This window comes from Cuculus canorus, chromosome Z, assembly GCF_017976375.1.
Source record: "Cuculus canorus isolate bCucCan1 chromosome Z, bCucCan1.pri, whole genome shotgun sequence".
Taxonomy (NCBI): Eukaryota; Metazoa; Chordata; class Aves; order Cuculiformes; family Cuculidae; genus Cuculus; species Cuculus canorus.
In genome coordinates, this window is record NC_071441.1 from 65,640,804 (window position 1) to 65,660,715 (window position 19,912).

Here is a 19,912-nt window from a genome sequence, read left to right on the forward strand (position 1 = left end):
GAGGAGATGATCCATGGGGGGAAAACAATTTTTTTTAAAAAAAAAAAAATAATAATCAGCTGACCTGGACACTCTTCTCCCCAGGGCTATTCTACATGGGCTTCTCCAAGCAGAACCCTGCTCTTCTGAAGTCTAGGGTTCAGATGCTGCATTTTAGCATGCTCATTTGTCTCAAGATCATGAACTCCACTGTGTCATGGTTATCCCAGTCAATGATGCCCACAGCCTTCCTTGTTCGTACGTACCAGGTTTAGTAGAACACCTCTCCTCTTCAGGTCCTCAGTCGTGTCTCTTATGAAGCTATCATGAATGAATTCCAGTGACCTCCTGGATTGCTTCTGCATGGTAATGTTGCTTTTCCAGCAGCTGGCAACTTGGTTAATGTTTCCCATTCAGACCAAGGTCTGGGAAAATGAGAATTCTTCCAGTTGTCTCAAAAAAACCTTATGAACTTCTTCTTGGTCAAGTGGTCTTGGTAAACAATGCCAGCAGCATCACCCAGTTTGAACTTTCCCCTAATCCTGATCCATAAGATCTTAACTGGTTCATCATCCATCCCAAGAACTCTATTTTCTCTGTGCTTTCACATAAAGCACAACTCCTTCTCACCTTCCTGGTCTGTCCTTCGTAAGTGCCTATATCCAGACATAGCAGCACTCCAGTTGTGCAAGCTACCCCACTGTCCTATCTGTGACTCCAATGATATGTACATAGGCCTCTAACTCCTTCTGTTTGTTCCCTATATACAGGCACTTCAGTGAGGCAACTAGCTGAGTTGCTTTCTCAGAAAATGTGTGAGTGCTTCACCCATAACCCTGTCTTCTCAGCACCTCCTTAACTGCACATATACATTTAGGGGGCACAGCCTTCTGCACTACTTTGCCCCTCTTATTTGCATCATACTCCACCTCTTGCTTGCAACTCTAGTCCATCAGTTCTTCACTTGCTTAAGAGTCATCATGTCCTTCCTCACTCATTCATAGTATAAAGCTATCTCCACTGGGTTTGAAAGATGCTTTCATCAAACTTTTTGTCTCTTCCTAGCAGACCTCCATCTTCACAGAGGATCCCCTGACTGTGAAACACAAAGCCCTTCTGTAGACAGCAACTGCACGGCCACTTGTTAACCTGTAGAATCTACCCAGTCCTCACTGAGCCTTTCCACCTCACCAGCAGTACTGAAGAAGTAAAATCTTGAATACATATGCCATATGCCTTTTGACTTTTGCCCCTAGAGCCATATAGCTATTCCGGCAGCATCCTTGATGCCCACATACAAGAGCAGCAGCAGTAATATTGCAAGGGTCGGATGAACCTCTGCAGTCCTGGACTTGAGCCCCCACCAAAAAGCAAACCTCTCTAGCTAGTACGTCAGGCCAGTAGACAGGGACCTCCACCTCCTATAGGAGAAAGTCTCCCACTATTATCACGCACCTTCTCTTCCTGGTGTTCCTCTGTGGTTCTGACTTAGGCAGCCCAGATGCATTGTTGCACAGAGGCACCAGCCCTTCATCTACTACCAAGGCAAAGAACTGGTTCTGCAGCTGTAGATCAGCAGATGGAACAGAAACATTCCTTCTCATCCCAGAAGTCACGAGCTGCCAGTCATTTCCTTTTCCCAACCCAAAAAGAACAGATTCTGCCTGCCCTTCTTCAGTACAGCAGTGGGTTCAGGCTCCTGTATCTGCAGCATCTCAGAGAAGATCCAATCAATCTCCTCTTCATCATCTATGATGATGAACAGTCTACTGACCTCCTCCTGCAGCAGCTTTACATGGTGACGCAGATCCTTCCCAAGCATATACATCTGCAGGTAAAGTCACATCTTTATGGACATTCCGTTTCTCTGGAGAACACGATGAGTTGAGGCATCTGACATTCTAAGTAGTTGTTCTTGTCAAGCATCACCCCCTTTGCTGACCTCACATACGCTGTCTCGTCAGAGCTCCTAACCTCTCCTTGCACCTGCTTAAGTGCATCTTCACAAACTGCACCTCCCTAATCAGCAGTCAGGTGGAGACAGGTTAAAGCACTCTTTTATTGGGAAGAGTTGACAGAATTTGTCAAAAGCTGCTAGAGCTTGCTAGAAGTGAAAGCCTCCTGAAGCTATTGTTTCCCAGCAATAGCAGGCACCCTAAAGTGTCCTGAAGAGTAACCAGGACTTCTCTGACAATCCCAGAAATTCCTGAGAAATCTAGAAGTCCCAGAAACAGGGCCCAAAAACTGTTGCACAAAACCACTGTTTGACTGCCCCTGTTAGCAGGACTCAAACTGCTCTCCTATAAGTTGATGGGACTTAGATAGGAAAGTGTATAAATGAACAGGAACTGCAAAGAACATTAAAAAAAAAAAACAGTTCAGAAGAAATAGGATGTACAACCTGGCACACTTGAAATACAGGTGTACTAAGGTCTACCTCTTGCTAAAATGGAGCATAAGCCAAGGAACTGAGTGAACCGTATCATGAACGTACCAACAGTCAGAGATCTGCAGAAGATTTTTCAACTGCCTGTTTGTGTTTTCTCTGTCTTCATTGTGGACACCACACCAGTTCACTTGTAAACTTATAAATTCTTATATAATCTTCCACTGGGGCTTCACTCAGAGCCTCACAATGCATCTCCATCATTCTCATTTTAGTGAAGGTGTAATGAACACCATCAATCCAGACTTCTGGATTTCCTTGGCTTTACACTGCTCAAGGGGCTAGTGTCAGTACCTCCACTCCTAAAGACACTCTTGAAGGCCTTGCTGAACTTTTGGCTGAGCCAGCCACTGTAACTATCTTAGTTACAATTAAAATACATAGTTTTCATGAAGTAGTATGATCAATCTCTCTGGAAACATGAAGCTAATCCATGCGTCAAATACAAGTAGCTTTTGACCTACTGATAAATTCATGAAATCTTGGTAAGTTCTAGATGTTTTACCCAAACCCTAACTGAAAAACAAATATTTTGACTAATTTCTGTAACAGACTCGTTACCCATGTTACTAACCTGCTCTGTGAAAACTGATTAAAGTCATCCTGAAGGCCGTATTTGTGCAGAAGTTCTCCCAGGAGGTAGCCAGTAGAAAATTCTTCTGAAAGTGACTCTGGAACTAAGTTGGATTTTTTTGTTGTATTGTTGTTGGTTGGTTTTTTTTGAAAAAATAATAAGATAATTAGAAGCATTCATACACTGATCTTAATCTTCTAATAAAAATAAGTTGTAGTAAGTCAAAACTTTATTAAAAGGAATTCAAAAGGAATTTTAGGAGGTTAATGTACCAGTAATTAGTTTTCAAGTCACTAATAAATCTGCTTTCAGTGTGGTTATTTTGCAACATAAGCTTTTGGTAGTCATTTAATTCTCATCTTTAGTGTCAAAAAGTAAACATCATTATTATAACTCAGCATGGGTTTATGAAGGCAGGTCCTGCCAAACTAATCTTCTCACCTTCTATGGCAAGGTGACCCACTTGATGGACGAGGGAATCACAGAATCACAGAATCACAAGGTTGGAAAGGACCCATTGGATCATCGAGTCCAACCATTCCTAGCACTCCCTAAACCATGTCCCTCAGCACTTCATCCACCCATTCCTTAAACACCTCCAGGGAAGGCGACTCGACCACCTCCCTGGGCAGCCTGTTCCAGTACCCAATGACTCTTACTGTGAAGAATTTTTTTCTGATATCCAACCTGAACCTCCCCTGACGGAGCTTCAGGCCATTCCCTCTTGTCCTGTCCCCTGTCACTTGGGAGAAGAGGCCAGCTCCCTCCTCTCCACAACCTCCTTTCAGGTAGTTGTAGAGAGTAATAAGGTCTCCCCTCAGCCTCCTCTTCTCCAGGCTAAACAACCCCAGCTCTCTCAGCCGCTCCTCGTAAGACTTGTTCTCCAGCCCCTTCACCAGCTTCGTTGCTCTTCTCTGGACACGCTCCAGAGCCTCAACATCCTTCTTGTGGTGAGGGGTCCAGAACTGAACACAGTATTCGAGGTGCGGTCTCACCAGTGCTGAGTACAGAGGGAGAATAACCTCCCTGGACCTGCTGGTGACCCCATTTCTGATACAAGCCAAGATGCCGTTGGCCTTCTTGGCCACCTGGGCACACTGCTGCCTCATGTTCAGTCGGCTGTCAACCAGCACCCCCAGGTCCTTCTCTTCCGTGCAGCTCTCCAGCCATTCTTCCCCCAGTCTGTAGCGCTGCATAGGGTTGTTGTGCCCCAAGTGCAGGACCCGGCATTTGGCCTTGTTAAACCTCATCCCATTGGTCTCGGCCCAGCAGTCCAGCCTGTTCAGATCCCTTTGCAGAGCCTCCCTACCCTCCAGCAGATCCACACTTCCTCCCAGCTTGGTGTCATCTGCAAACTTGCTGAGGGTGCACTCAATGCCTTCATCCAGGTCATTGATAAAGACATTGAACAGAGCTGGACCCAGTACTGAGCCCTGAGGAACTCCACTTGTGACTGGCCTCCAGCTGGAGTTAACTCCATTGACCACCACTCTCTGGGCCCGGCCATTCAACCAGTTTTCAACCCAGAAGAGTGTGCGCCTGTCCAGGCCAGAGGCTGACAGTTTCTGCAGCAGAATGCTGTGAGAAACTGTGTCAAAGGCTTTACTGAAGTCCAAGAAGACTACATCCACAGCCTTTCCCCCCATCCAGTAGTCGAGTGATTTTGTCATAGAAGGTGATCAGGTTAGTTTGGCAAGATCTGCCTTTTGTAAACCCATGTTGACTGGGCCTGATCACCCGGTTCTCTTGCATGTGCTTCATGATAGCACTCAAGATCACCTGTTCCATGACTTTGCCTGGCACTGAGGTCAGACTGACAGGCCTGTAGTTCCCCGGATCCTCTCTGCAACCCTTCTTGTATATGGGCACAACATCAGCCAGCCTCCAGTCTAGTGGAACTTCCCCAGTCAGCCAGGACCTCTGGAAGATGATGGATAGGGGTTTGGAAAGGACATCCGCCAGCTCCTTCAATACTCTTGGGTGGATCCCGTCCGGCCCCATAGACTTGTGGGCGTCTAGCTGGGCAAGCAAGTCTCTAACCGCCTCCTCTTGGGTCATGGGAGCCTCAATCTGCCCCTCTAACTCTTGGATTTGTAAACAGAAGGAACAACTTTCTTTGCTATTAAAGACTGAGGCGAAGAAGGCATTAAGTACCTCAGCCTTGTCCTTATCCCCTGTCACTGTTATTCCTTCTGCATCCAATAGAGACTGGATATTTTCCCTCGTCCTCCTTTTCCTGTTAATGTACTTGTAGAAAGGAAAGGATGTGGATGTAGTGTTCCTGGACTTTAATACAGCCTTTGACACAGACAGTATTCTGCTTGAGAAACTGGCTTCCTCTGGCCTGGAAAGGCGCACCCTGTGCTGGTTTAAAACTGGCTGGATGTCTGTACCCAAAGAGTAGTGGTAAATGGAGTTACCAGGAGGACCAGGATGAGTAGACTGAGCGAACTCTTAGCAAGTTTGTGGATGACACTAAACTGGGAGGAAGTGTTGATCTGCTTGGGGATAGGGAGGCTCTACAGAAGGATCTGAACAGTCTGGATCGATGAGCTGAAACCAATGGGATGAGGTTTAACAAGGCCAAGTGCAGAGTCCTGCCTCTGGGACACAAAATCCCCATGCAATGCTACAGGCTGGAGAGCTGCCTGGCAGAGAGAGACTTAGGGGTGTTGATCAACAGCCAATTGTGTGCTCATGTGGCCAAGAAGGCCAACAGCATCTTGGCTTGTATCAGAAACAGCTTGGCTAGCAGGACCAGGGAGATGATGCTGCCCCTGTACTCAGCACTGGTGAGGCCGCACCCTGAACCCTGTGTTCAGTTTTGGTTCCCTCACTACAAGGACATTGAGGCTCTGGAGCGTGTCCAGAGAAGAGCAATGAAACTGGTGAAGGGGCTGGAGAACAAGTCTTATGAGGCTGAGGGAACTGGGGTTGTTTAGCCTGCAGAAGAGGAGGCTGAGGGGAGGCCTTATCGCTCTCTACAACTACTTGAAAGGAGGTTACAGAGAGGTGGGTATTGGTCTCTTTTCCCAAGTAACAGGGGACAGGACAAGAAGGAGTGACCTCAAGTTGCATCAGGGGAAGCTTAGATTGGACATTAGGAACAACTGATTCACAGAAAGGGTTATCAAGCACTTGAACAGGCTGCCCAAGGGGGCGGTTGAGCCACCATCCCGGGAGGTGTTTAAAAGGCAGGTAGATGAGGTGCTCAAGGACATTATTTAGTAGTAGGCAGGTACAGTTGGAGTTGATGATCTCCAAGTTCTTTTCCAAGCTAATGATTCTATGATTCTATAACTGCCATTAAGATCATGGTAATATCTTTAAATGACAAGTACTACATTTTCCTTTTAAAAAAATATGCCAGTGATAGCAAAGCTAGATATAATGTGCTTCTCCATTCTCCTTGTGGGACAAATGCCTCTCCAAAGCGGGCTCGACACTTGCATTCAAAGCAAAGCAGTGTTTTGCAAACATATTTATTATAATTATCCCCCGGAGTCCTTATTAACAGGTGAAGCCTCAGCTCCTCAGCCTCTTAAGAGCACCAGTGCCTTGAGGGAAACCAAACTTGCCTTGGAAATCACTGTCCCACACTTGAACATCAAAAGTGCACCTGAGGAGGTGAGGTACCTGGACTCCCCTGCATCAGGAGAGGTTCAGACTGGATATCGGGGAAAAAAATTTTCATAGAAAGGGTCATGGGGCACTAGAACAGGCTGCCCAGGGAGGGGCTGGAGTCCGCACCCCTGCAGGTATTTAAAAGACGGGTAGATGAGGTGCTCAGGGGCATGGTTTAGTGGCAGATAGGAATGGTTGGACTCAATGATGTAAGAGGTCTTTTCTACCTGCTCATTCTATGATCCAAGGAAGCGGGGCGGCACTTCGGAAGGCGGGCAGGAACTCGGCCTGGGGGACCCCGGCGTGGGGGAGGCCTGGCCTGAACAGCCCCGGTGCTAACAGCCCCCGAACCCTGGGGAGCCTGTGGGGAGGCCCGGCCTGCGGCCGCCCCGAACCCTGTGCGGGAGGCCTGACCCGGTGCTCCGGCAGTCCGGCCCGCAGCGCCCCACGAGACCTCGAACCCTGTAGGGGAGGCTCGGCCCCGCTCGCCCCCATCGCCCCCCGCTCACCCACGATGCGGGAGAGCTTCACGTCCCCGTTCAGCCACTCGCACAGGATCTCCGACATGGCCACCGCCCCCCGCACCGCGTCCCGTTGCCGCGGCGACCGCGCCGTGCGCGCTCCCGGCGGGGGTGGAGGGGAGGCGGCCCCAATCCGGCGCCAAAGCGACCCCTCCCGCCCGGGCAGGGGGAGGGGCGGGGCACGGAGAGGGGCGGGGCACGGAGAGGGGGCGGGGCACGGAGAGGGGGCGGGGAGGGAGGCGGGCGGACGCGAGGGAAGGTGAGCGCGTGCCCGTGCGGGTCCGGCCCGGCAGAGACACCCCCCACCCCCCTCAAACCCCCGGAGCGTGCTCGTGCGTGTGTGTGAGCGCGCGCGGTTGTGTGTCAGCGCGCGAGAGTGTGTGTGCGCGATTGTGTGTGTGTGTGTGTGAGTGTGTGTGTGCGCGAGCGTGTGTGTGTGTGTGTGAGTGTGTGTGCGCGAGCGTGTGTGAGTGTGCGCGAGTGTGAGTGTGCGCGTGTGAGTGTGTGCGGAAGTGTGTGAGTGTGCGCGAGTGTGAGTGTGCGCGTGTGAGTGTGTGTGAGTGTGCGGAAGTGTGTGAGTGTGTGTGAGTGTGAGTGTGCGTGTGTGAGTGTGTGTGAGTGTGCGCGAGTGTGTGAGTGTGTGCGTGTGTGTGAGCACCAGTGTGTGTGAGTGTGTGAGCATGTGTGTGTATGTGTGTGTCTGTTTATGTGAACATGTGTGGGTCTGTGTGAGAGACACCCCCCAAACCCAGGGGCGCACGCACGCATGTGTGTAAGTGCATGTGGTTGGTTGTGTGTGTGTGTGAGTGAGTGTGTGTGTTTGAGTACCAGTGTTTGAGAGTGTGTGTGTGTGTGTGTGTGTGTGAGAGACTGTGTGTGACGGCCAGTCTGTGTGTGTGAGTGTGTGTGTGTGTGTGTGAGAGAGAGAGAGAGCCCTTGTGTGTGTGTATGAGAGTGTGTGTGTGTGAGAGTGCGTGTGTGTGTGCGCATGTGTGTGTCTGTGTGAGTGTGTGACCGTGCACATGTGTGTGAGTGTGGGTGTGCATGTGTGTGTTTGAGCGTGTGTGTGAGCGTGTGCGAAAGTGTGTGAGGGTGTGTGTGCAAGTGTGTGTGAGTGCATGTGTATGAGACAGTGTGTGTGAGTGCCTGTGAGTGTTTGTGTGAGTGTGAGTGCCTGTGTGTGTGTGCGAGTGTGTGTGAGTGTGTATGAGTGCCAGTGTGTGAGTCTGTGTGTGCACGAGTGTGTGTGGAAGTGTGTGTGAGTGTGTATGAGTGCCAGTGTGTGAGTCTGTGTGTGCACGAATGTGTGTGGAAGTGTGTGTGAGTGTGTGTGTGAGAGAGAACGTGTGTGAGCACATGTGTGTCTGTGTGACTGTGAGCGTGCATGTGTGTGTGCGGGTGTGTATGTGCGTGTTTGAGCATGTGTGTGCGTGTGTGTGACCGTGTGTGTGTGAGAGTGAGTGCGTGTGTGAGCCTCTGTGTGTGTCTGTGTGAGAGTGTGCATGTGTGCATGTTTATGTGTGTTTAAGTGAGCACAGGTGTGTGAGCGTGTGTGGGCGAGTGAGTGTGTCTCTGTGCATGTGAGTGTGTGTGTGAGCATGTTTAAAGTTCTATGTCTATGTTAAGCTGTAAAAATACCTACAATGGAGAAGACCTCCTTGGATTTTTATTTTTTTTTAATTGCGGTGTTGCCAGTGGGACTCTCTGCTATCACAGTGTGTTTCTCATGTGTCAGAATCCAGAGAACAAACATACTTTAGCTTCCTCATGACTTCTTTTCTTCAGCTCCAGAAATCAATGTAAATGTATTTACATTTATATATAGTTAATGTTGCTGTAAGTAGTCATTAGCAGAGTCATAGAATCATAGAATCATTGATCATCCAGTTCCAACGCCCCTGCCATGGGCAGGGACATCTCACCAGACCAGGCTGCCCCGGGCCCCATCCAACCTGGCCTTCAACACCTCCAGGGATGGGGCAGCCACAGCTTCCCTGGGCAACCTGGGCCAGGGCCTCACCACCCTCATAGTAAAGAATTTCTTCCTAATGTCTAATGTAAATCTTCTACCTTCCAATCTAATGCCATTCTCCCTTGTCCTATCACTCCATGCCCTTGCAAAAAGTCCCTACCCAGCTTTTTTGTAGCCCCTTCAGGTACTGGTAGCTGCTCTAAGGTCTACTTCTCTTCTCTTCAACCTTCTCTTCTCCAGGCTGAACAGCTCCATCTCTCTCAGCCTGTCCTCGTAGCAGAGGTGCTCCAGCCCTCGGATCATCTTCATGAAGTTTATGTTGATTTAAAAAATGCAATACAGACTGATTTATATTAAGTTTGGAACTTCTCTCCATACCACCTCTGGCTTTGAAAAGCTGATACTTCTGTATCTTTAGCATTTTTTTGTGAAATTTATTCTTTCAAGCTCATTGTCATATTCACTAGGTTTTAAATATTCAATTTAAAACAGCTAGTTTTGTTTTAAAGTTACATTGTTTGTTCTGTCTGCTTAGATGGACACAATAAAATCTTACTGACATAAGCCAGGATTGTGAGAAAGACGGGGAATTTGTCTCATTTAAATTCAGTAGTGGGTTGCTGTTTAAGTATATCTTAGCTCTTAACAAATTAATATGGCTTTCTTTCAGCGTTTTAAATAACAATGGAATAACATAGTAATCGATTTTTACTTCATTCTTTCCCTGAATCTAGGAACTTGGAAAGATGTCTGTGTCCTGCACTGTGAAAGCTGGATCCAGAGGGTGTTTAAGGGAAATTATTTGCAAACAAGTAAGGTAACTTTCCCTAATTATAACCTTGTTGAAAATACCAGTATTTTTAAATCATATAGTTATATAGTTTGTGTTCTGTTTATTTTTTACTTCTCTGCTTGGAATGCCAGTGGAACATCCTGGAAATTCCAGACTGATTTTCCACAGGACATTGTACTTTGCATAATGTAGCATCTATACAGTAATACTGGCCTGTAGAATGCATCTGATTTTTTTGCGTAAAATTCTATGTTTATTTCAGACTTCATGCATCTTGCTCCTTTCTTTGAAGGAGGAGAGAACTGTCCAAAGGTTGTGTTTAATAATGTTTAAAGGAATACAAGACATTAAACAGTGATCTGTTGAGCACAGTGTCAGGGATTATCTGTAACATTTAATTCCCTTTGCCCTTCTGAAAGAAACTAAAAAAGACTATGAAGAACTGAAAAAAAAAAAAAAAGTTTATGATATAATCATAAACAGCTTTTGTGGATGTTAGTTTTGAATAATGTAACAGACACAATAAGGGAAAGCACAAAGAATAAAAGGGCAAAATCCATTTTTTAAGGTTATTATCAATAAACTTTTACAGGTTAAAGATTCTAGACTGAAGGGGGAATTAATTAGCAGGAATTATTTTATTTTAATACAGTTAAGATTAAGAAAAGTTAAGTAAAGTGCCTGAATTATTAGATTGTATTTAGGCTGAAGCCGTGCAGATAGTAGTATCACTGAACAGATACAGAGTTATTAAAGAGTGTGTGGGTTCTGGAGCTAGAATTTGTTGCTGTCACTAAGTGTTTTTAAAAATACTTAAGGATAATTTTTTTTGTAATTTTATGATCTTTATGGTTTGCTTGCATTGTCTCCTTCTTGGGAAGTCACAAAGAGGCTAAGTAGCCTCCACTTCTTATAAAGCATTTTTTCTGCTTTTCCTTTTATTGTTTGATTATTCGTTTCACTTAATGCTATTTATTCCCTCTGGCATGATTAAATGTATGAGTGCTCTTTGAAACTTAGTTTCGACTATGTTCATCCTGCACAGACACTCTCCTCCTGTCACTTCTGGATCCTCCTAAATGCCTGTACTGGGGACAGAATAGGATCATGCCCTAGACCAATTCGTGGTCTTGAGGTTTATGCTTGCAAGACATTACCACAGCAGTTTGCTAGCTACAGCTCTCAATTCTGTTGCCCATATCGACATTTACAGCACTATGACTCTGGAACCGTGTCCTGACTCCTGCCTTGGTTTTCTCTGTTGCCAGAAGACAACTGCTGTATTGTTTCATGCCAGATGTTTGTCTAGTTCTGTCTCCTGTCTATGACAATGATCAATAAGATATTCTGGGGAAGAAATAAGGGAAAAGCATATACTGAGACTTTTTTGTGTATCCTAAGATGCCCTACAGAACATTCTTCCAGCCACCATTGATTGTGGTGGACGACTTTTCTGTGTCCGCATAAACTAGTACAGTCGACTTTTGCTTCTGTGAATGCATGCAGACAGTCTTGAATGTGTGTAAATGTCTAACATTGACAGTAGTCTGTGCTGTAGTAAAAAGAAAAAAAAAAAGCCATAGCTTAACCTGGATTTATATCAACAAATTTCATTACCCTTCAATATGTGAAGTAGTGAAGCAGTACATTGTTTTGTGTATTCTCTGAGTTCTCTGCCCATTCCTTTCAGCATTCTAGTTGTTCTGTAATTTATAAACAACAACATCAGGCATCTGACTTGCAGGTTGAACTGATGTTTCAAGTGCTATCTTGCTTCCATGTGTTTTATATGTGCATTTATTGTCCATCTTTATTCTCTCTCCTTCCCTGTTCTGGATTAGGGTGTTGTGTCCCTGGAGAGGAACTGTGGTGCCTATGGCATATTCTGCTCTTTCTATTATGTGCGTGAAGACTGCTAAGGTGTGAGCATGCTGTACGAGTACTGTAAAAAGAAAAAGGTCCTCCACTTCAAGTAGTTGCAGAACAAAAACTTGTCAAGGCTACTGTGGCTATGTACGATATACGTCCAAGAACTGCAGTTACTGCCTAAGTAGCCTCTTTACATTTTAAGTAAGTGTGTCACCTGTGTTCAAACACTGATGAGAATATATGATGCATTCTGGAAAATTACAGGTATACTGTATGCAGGAAAATATTGTAACTGGATGCAATGTTTTCTGTACTGCGAAGTGGATTATTAGTATATAGGTTCAACTTGAATAAATCTCTGTGAATTACTAGGCAGGTTTAAGGCAAGATAACTGCAGAGAAGTTAAAACAATATGAAGAAGAAACAGAAAAAAAATGCTTTCAGTATAAGAAACAATTGTGGAGCTATGTTTGAGGGATTTTTTTTTTTTTGTTTTCCATACTGATTAACAAGCAAGCAAGAAAGTAATGTAACTTATTGCGCAACTGCTTGTTGTACTGAAGACGGTATGGTTTAGTTTACTTAAGCTATAGCATTCCCACATTTAAGCCGAGGTCTGAGGAATTTTCCATCTTCAAATCAGAATTCAGTGTCTCCAATGTGTTTGTCAGGAATCAATGTCTGCTGTGGTGGATAGTGGCATATAATGTTGAGTAATGAATGTTTGAAATATTGAATAATATTTGAAATACTGAATAATGTTTGAAATATTGATGCTGTTTGGTTTCATTTGTAAGAATACTTAGACACTAAAAAGTTTGGTTAGTTTGTTTTTTGATGAGTGTCTAGAATTACTGACTTCCATTGAAAGTTCTGGAAGAGTTTCTGTGGCTTTAAAGTAGACAGTGTTTCTCAAGCATTTCAAGAGCAAAGGAACACTTCACAGAATCACGGAATCATTTTGATTGGAAAAGACTTGTAAGATCGAGTCCAACCATTATCTAATAGTGCCAGGGCCCCATTAAACCACGTCCCTACACACCACATCTACATGTATGTTAAATACCTCTAGGGATGGGGACTCAACTACTTCCCTGGGCAGCCTGTTCCAGTGCTTGACAACACTTTTGGTGAAGTAATATTCACCTTTCTAAATACCTTGTCTAGACCTCCCCTGGCACAACTTGAGGCTCTTTCCTCTCATCCTGTCACTTGTTGCTTGGGAGAAGAGAGCGACTCCTGCCTCACTACAACCTCATTTCAGATAGTTGTAGAGGGTGATAAGGTCTCCTGTCAGCCTCCTATTCTAAATGCTAAACAACCCCACCTCTCTCAGTTGCTTCTTGTAGGACTTGTTCTCCAGAGCCTTCCTCAGCTTTGTTGCCCTTCTCTGGACATGTTTCAGCACCTTGTAGTAAGGGTCCCAAAACCGAAGACAGGTTTTGAGGTGCAGCCTCACCACTGATGATCACTTCCCGACTCCTGCTGGCCAGACTATTTCTGATGCAAGCCAGGATGCTTTTGGCCTTCTTGCTGCTTGAGCACACTGCTGGGTCATGTTCTTCCGGTTGTCGACCAACACCTCCAGTGCAGAAAGTGGAAGTGATGGAAATAAAGAATCAAACTGCCTGACAGAATGAAAATTCACATAAGCAAAAGAAAAGAAAGTAGAAGGCTCGTTAGAACCTGTCTGAATAATGAGTACATATATATTTTAAGGAAACAGTAAATTATTGGAAATTAGAGACTGGCATGTAGATACAACTTTAAGCAAGAGTGTAAAATAAATAAATGAGGATTTAAGGACATTTGTGTTTTAAAGAGTTCACTGTGGTGCCACTGAATTGATTTTCTATTTCTGAGCATGTCATTCTTCTTAATAGTTTCTTTCCATTTTTATTACTGATATCTTTCCCTTAATACATGTCTAGTAATTCTTTGCCAGAAAGGTGGAGATTCTGGGATGCTGACTGTGATCCCTTGGTGGGATGCTAGAAGTAGTTAGGAAAGGCAGTAGGCAAAGGGTAAAAAAGTTGAAAATTAGAGACTGAAATTGGATAAAGATTCATAAAGGAAAGTGACATACAAATAGCTAGCCAAGTTGAGGGTTCCATTAGGGATGGAACACAGAGGATCAAGGCAACAGAAATTGCCTTCAATTGGCTTAAACAGAGCCTTGAAGTTCTGTCTCACTATTTGTCTACCTTAAGAAATGGTATGTAAAAGATACTGTCTGGATGTTTCTCGTCAGTCTTAGTAATTACCCATATCCACACACACATCTGTGTCATAATACAGTTAGAACTTAAATTACGTGAACATTCTGTCATGCACAGAATGGTTGTGTGCTTGCTGTGCATGAATGAAAGTTCTCTCCAGCTGATTGTTAAAACTAAAACAAAAACGCAGCTAAGTATTAAGTAAAGCTCAAATGGTTCATTTTTATCATGCCCAGTTGAATTCAGTCTCTGGCATACAGTTTCTGCAAGATACAAATCAAGTAAATGAAACCAGACTTTTCCAAACAGTTACAAAGTATGTGTTTATCATTTTATAGATGCATTACTTTATTTACAATGGCCTGATATATTTTGAATAGTATTTGGAATGCTCGCAAGGCTTCATCAGTTATTATTTTGTCTTTATAATTCAATAAATGCTCATTAACTGTGCACCATTTGTCTTATGTTCGTTCACTGTAGCTCTTGTTTAGCTGTATTAAAGAATGTATCTAGTGTAGCTAGAATCCTCTTGGCTGTAACAGAAATGCAACTGCTTTTTTTTTTTTTACAAACAGCAATGCTGTTGTTCACTAACAGTTCTGTTCAATTATCTTTTTAAGGCATAAAATGAAGACTATTGTGTCTATTCTGGAGTGGAGAGGGAATGAAAGTAAGTGTAATGTAACTAAGTGATCTGGAATTCAGCTAGCATCCTAGCAGAGAATGCTAGCAGTTAAAAGCCCTGCATACTTGTTCTTTCTCATTATGTTGAATGAGAACATTGGTCAAGCATACTGTACATTGGAAGTGTTCTTAATGGAGTATTAGGCTTTCACAATTGTTCTTTGATCCACAGTTAGCTAATTAGAGTAAAACTGATTATGGAAATAGTTAAACAAAAAATTAAATTGGTGTTCTTGTAAATAGACAAAGGAGAGACTATGGGCTAACATGCCCAGTTGCTCCTTTTAACAACAAATTAGTGATAAATCAGGGCATGATAATGCTAGTACTGAAGAATTTAATTTTATAATGAGAACGTGAGTGTAGACTTTCTTTTCTACAATAGTAATCTATCTTTCAAGTTGCATATTTTTGTTAAAAGACAGAATAAACTTGTTCTCAGGCAGATTCCAGTAGATGTTTTCTTTTCTTCTTGGACTTTAAAGTTGCTGATAATGATAGGAACTGTTTTGTGCTTGTGCTTAATTGTACTGAAATACTATTTTGTTTTACAATATGTATGTCTTATTCAAACAATTTCTTTTTTTACTACATGCAATCTGCCTAGAAGATTTAATTGAGAATAAACAGTCTGCCTTGAAGTAACTGAAATTCTGTAAAAAAGTTTAGTATAGAAAGACCAACCATGGCGTTAGTGAAAGATGCAAAAAACCATCTGGCTATTCATGCTTTCAGTTGTGGCAGAAATCAGCATTTTAAAGAAGTGACAGAAATTATGACTGTTGGGAACTTCTGTGGTGGAGCAGTGACTGCCATACTATTACTTATTATCCCATCTCCGACCCTTTCTGCTCTATCAATTCTTACTGTCTCCAATAATCAGAATTATTCTTACCTACATAATTCCTATTATTTCCTTGTTTATATTTGTCAGGTCTTCACATTTGATGGTGTGTCTTTCTTCTCAGTTTCATATACTACTCTAAAGCCTTCTTTCCCACCACGGCTCAGTTTATTTTTGAAGTAGTGTATACACATCCTGAATGACACATCATGTCAAACTTTTAGTTGATCATTCTCTTTTTTCCTCACTCTCCAAAATGACAGTAGAAACTGTTAAAATTGCTTTTTAGGCTCAATGGCAAGAGTTTGTCCCTTTTGACCATTTGAGCCATCTAGAGAGTGGTAGAGGCTGAAGAACCCTTCAGCTCTTCCTTTTGTACAAGTACTTTGTAAGCTATTTGGTGTATGGATGTTTGACACATGTCTGTCCAGACAGCTTAGTGGCATTGCAAATTCCAGTTTTTAAATTGTTAAAGTGTTGTATGAATGAGATTTAAATTTAAAACAAACAAATCATGGTTGCACTGTAAGGTATCCACAAAGCCAGCTGGTGAATGTGCCAGTTTTAAAAACACCCTAAAGATTGGACAGAATATCTGTTTCCCAGGTATCATGGGAAACCATTGGTCATGTATCCCCAGATTTGCATAGTTATGTGTGTGTTCATATATATATTGTACTTTATTATAAACTTATGATGTAAGTTCTGCTTTGTCTTATCACATTTTATGTGCAAAGTCTGGCACATCATATTCTGCTCTTGGGTATCACAAGCTGCTTGTTCCAGTTACAATCACATAGTTGTCATTGTGTTCAGTTTTTTTAAAATTTTTATTATTAGAGTTAATGCTCCCAAAGAAATTATTTCAACGACAAGTTCAATTTTAGCAGCACAGTAGCAGCATCTGTCAGACTAAATCATTAATGATATCCAGAATGCACCATGTTCTGAAAACCTCACTGAATTTGAAGTAGCATTAGTCTAGGTATGTAGTCAGTAGATTTGTCTTCATTGTCAGGGAACAGATGGTATGCCATATCTTCTTCTCACTGATGACTTCTGACAGAGCTCTGGGGCCCCAGCATAAGAAGGACGTGAACCTGTTGGAGCAGGTCCAGACCAGGGCCACAAAAATGATCAAAGGGGTGAATATCTCCCTATGAAGAAAGACAGAGTTGGGGTTATGCAGCCTCAAGAAGAGAAGGCTCCAGGGAGCAGAAAGGGACAACTCTCCATGATGGCCGAACGTCTATGGGGACAACTGTCTGCAGGGAGCCCCAAGGGCTGGATTGGTTGGTTGTCTTTTGGGGAATGGGATGCTACTGTTTTTTAAATTGAGGAAATACAAGCACAGCGTCCCACCATGTCAGTATCCTCCTCAGCCCTAGGTGTCTGGGAATGTGGGAACCATTAGTCCCTGTCACTGCACAGAATTGTCCCTGTGGAAAGTCAGCTTTGTAGAGGTGTCCTGTGGAGAATTCGCCACAGAGAATTGTGCTGGCACCACAGGGAGACCTTACTGGGGACTTTCAATGCTTAGAGGGAGCCTCTAAGAAAGATTGGGACAAACTTTTTAGCAGGGCCTGTAGTGATAGGACAAGGGGTAATGGTTTCAAACTGAAAAAAGAGGAGACTCTGACTAGATACAAGGAAGAATTTTTTTACAGCGAATGTGGAGAAACACTCGAGCAGGTTGACCAGAAAGGTGGTGGATGCCTCATCCCTGTAAAACATTCAGGGTCAGATTGGATTGGGCTCTGAGTTGAGCAGCCTGATCTAGGTGAAGATGTCTCTGCTCATTATGTGAGAGCTGAACTAGATCACCTTTAAAAGTCCCTTCCAACCTAAACCATTCTATGATTCATAGAATTTTGTTTCTGGAATGATGCAGCTGCCTCCTGTGATTAGCTGCCTTGGGAACCTCTGTTCAACAGTAGCCTTAAAGAAATGTTTTTAACAGTTTCTGTTCATAGTGAAAGAAGAATCACATATGGAATGGCAAACATACTCAAAAAGCAAAGAAATGAAATTCTGATATTTTAATTGCTTTCTTACACACCCATTCATATAAACAAAATCATACAGTGCAGCACTTCAATTCATATGATTTTTTGTTCAATTGTTTCTAGATTTGTTCATATTATTATTTGTGTCTAAAGCTAAGAAATTAAGTGTTTCTTTGCTTGATATGTTAATATAGAAAACCATTTACTAGTGGGAATGGATTTTGGTGGTTGCAACCATCCCAAAGCAAGTCAGGGAGAAAATTAATGGACATTTTGGGAAGTCATGCTCTATTCCATCCATCTCATGACACCCAGATTTATAGAAAGCTGTAAGATTCCTAAGAAAAATTATGTATAGATGGTGTGTCGATGTGCAAGCATGGCATATGCTTTTAAATATTTTTAAAAACATCCAATGACTTTGAAAGCTCTTCTGCAAGCACAAAATTCAGTGTCTCAGATCACTAACAAACAAAAAATAGTGATTGCTTTTTTACTGCAGCCATGTATTTTCTTTCCCATAAGGTTGTTTACTTAAATGAAAATAATTTTTTTAATTCTATATGTAAGTCACTGTATTAATAATATTTTCTTCCTCTGTGATGAATTTTTGAAATTTGAGTAATTATAGAAATACAACTTCTTCAAACATTTGCCTTTTGAATTTAGCATCCACCAGCTGCTTTTTGTAGTGATCTCTGGCTCACTCTTTATGAAGTAGAGTAGGTAACTGCTTTCCTTGTAGTTTTTGATATTTAGATAACTGGTTTCTATTGTCCACATCACTTCTGCATTTTGTAATCTACTGTTTACAGATTTTTTTGTAAGATTAAAAGTAGCTTTTTCCATCCTGTGTATAACATGTCAGCATATAGAACAGCAACTGCTAAAGAGGTGTAGATTTGAATAACTGTATTTGTATTTTGTTTTGTTCTGCTTTGTAATGTATTATGCTCTATGTCTGCAGCAAACAGCACCTTTTAAGTGTGGTTAACCTTTTCCCATTATTTGAATGAGCTGAATGTGATGATGAATATTTATTTTATATCTTGTGTTTTGTTTACGATGAAGATAATCTTGCTAGTGAAGAAGACTTAATTGTTGATCATTCATTTTCAAGGAGGATCCCTTACAGTGTTCAGAGTATGCAGGTGTGGTTCATCTGTGGTTTATGAGACAAGTCTGTAATGTAGAAATTTAACAAGCAGAAATAAATGCAGATTTTGCAAGGTAATAGGCTACAAGAAATTGAGGATAAATGATGGATGCATAACTGATGTAATTGCAAATTAACGGAGGTGTAAAATCTGTATAAAGAGTTTATAATAAGAATTAGCGCTAGCAAGGTGGTATGAGTGTCACTTAAAGGAAAAAACACTTTGGAGGTGAGGAGCATTTTGGTTTTAGTCAAAATATGTGTTCAGTATTCAGTAAAATACATGTATTGGAAAAGTAAGAGAGAAAGATAATGCTTAGCAGAAATTCTCATAGAATCTGTTGAGAGTTCAGTTGCTTGCCCACTACGTAACGGCCTGGGTTAACTGGGGAGTCAGTTTAGGTGTACTGGCCATAAATTTTACGTGTTCCAGTTAGAAATTTATGATGGCTTGCGATGGTAAACCCTTTTTGACATTTTTAGATATTAATCCCATCTGGAGTCTTTGTTGTTTACCAGTTACCCTCAGGAGAAGGCTTCAGTTACCCTGTTTTTTACAATGTTGTGCTGAACCTGTCTTACTGGTAAACTGGAATGTGCAAAAAAAATGAGGAAGACTGTTTTGCCTTGAATCTTAAATAGAACAAACAAATCAATAGAATGATAAAATAAGTGACTCATAGGCCTTTTAATTTAGAGCCCACTCAAAAACAATAACAAAATTAAGTGTTTAGTGAGATATAAGAAAATTAAAGAAGCTGGAGGCTATTTGCTTAGCTGGAAAGCGCTGATACATTTCCTTGCTCAGTCCTTAAAATTTTTGCAATTTAAAAATCTAAGACAGGATTTGATGGTAAGTAACTTTTAATGGAAAGATGACTAAGTTTACCTTTCATATATCTCAGTCACACACTCAGATGCTTAACTTGGCTAAGTTTTTCAGGCCCTTGAAGACTCCTATATTATGCTGTTATAGCTTCTGGCCAGAACACTTATATAGTAATTTATTTTTAAGATACAGTGAAATCTACTTAAAGGATTTAGGATTATCTTTTCCTTTAATATTTTGGCTAGAATACTGTATCACTGTTTTTTTTTTTTTTAATTTGAAATTTACTTTTAATCAAGTTGGAAACTTGGTAATTGTTTTCCTTTGTGAACAGTTTTACTTCTGTTCTTACATGGTTTAGTATTTCTTATTTGCAATTCTTGATTAGGTGT

General features: G+C 42.4%; 2 protein-coding genes across 12 annotated transcripts in view; one reads left to right on the forward strand and one right to left on the reverse strand.

The window, feature by feature from the left end:
• The window catches only part of SPEF2 (sperm flagellar 2), an 88,462-nt gene extending 81,163 nt beyond the window's left edge, over window positions 1–7,299 (reverse strand). For all 5 annotated transcript variants that reach the window (XR_008447812.1, XR_008447813.1, XM_054054385.1 and 2 more), the window contains exons 1-2: window positions 7,133–7,299; window positions 3,000–3,102 (exon numbers count right to left, since the gene is read on the reverse strand). Coding sequence is in view for 3 of the 5 variants with exons in the window: in XM_054054385.1 (XP_053910360.1) it covers window positions 3,000–3,102; window positions 7,133–7,190 (161 nt within the window). In the remaining 2 variants the exon portion in view is untranslated. The remainder of the gene's footprint in view (window positions 1–2,999; window positions 3,103–7,132) is intronic.
• An 85-nt stretch (window positions 7,300–7,384) lies between these two features.
• Window positions 7,385–19,912, forward strand: part of PRLR (prolactin receptor) — a 157,844-nt gene continuing 145,316 nt past the window's right edge. For 2 of the 7 annotated variants that reach the window (XM_054054326.1, XM_054054324.1), the window contains exons 1-3: window positions 7,385–7,403; window positions 9,851–9,928; window positions 14,622–14,671. The gene's annotated coding sequence lies outside the window, so the exon portion shown is untranslated. Of the gene's footprint in view, window positions 7,404–8,858; window positions 8,944–9,850; window positions 9,934–11,750; window positions 11,980–14,621; window positions 14,672–19,912 lie in introns of those variants that run through there. The other 5 variants (XM_054054330.1, XM_054054331.1, XM_054054325.1 and 2 more) reach the window with 5 other exon arrangements.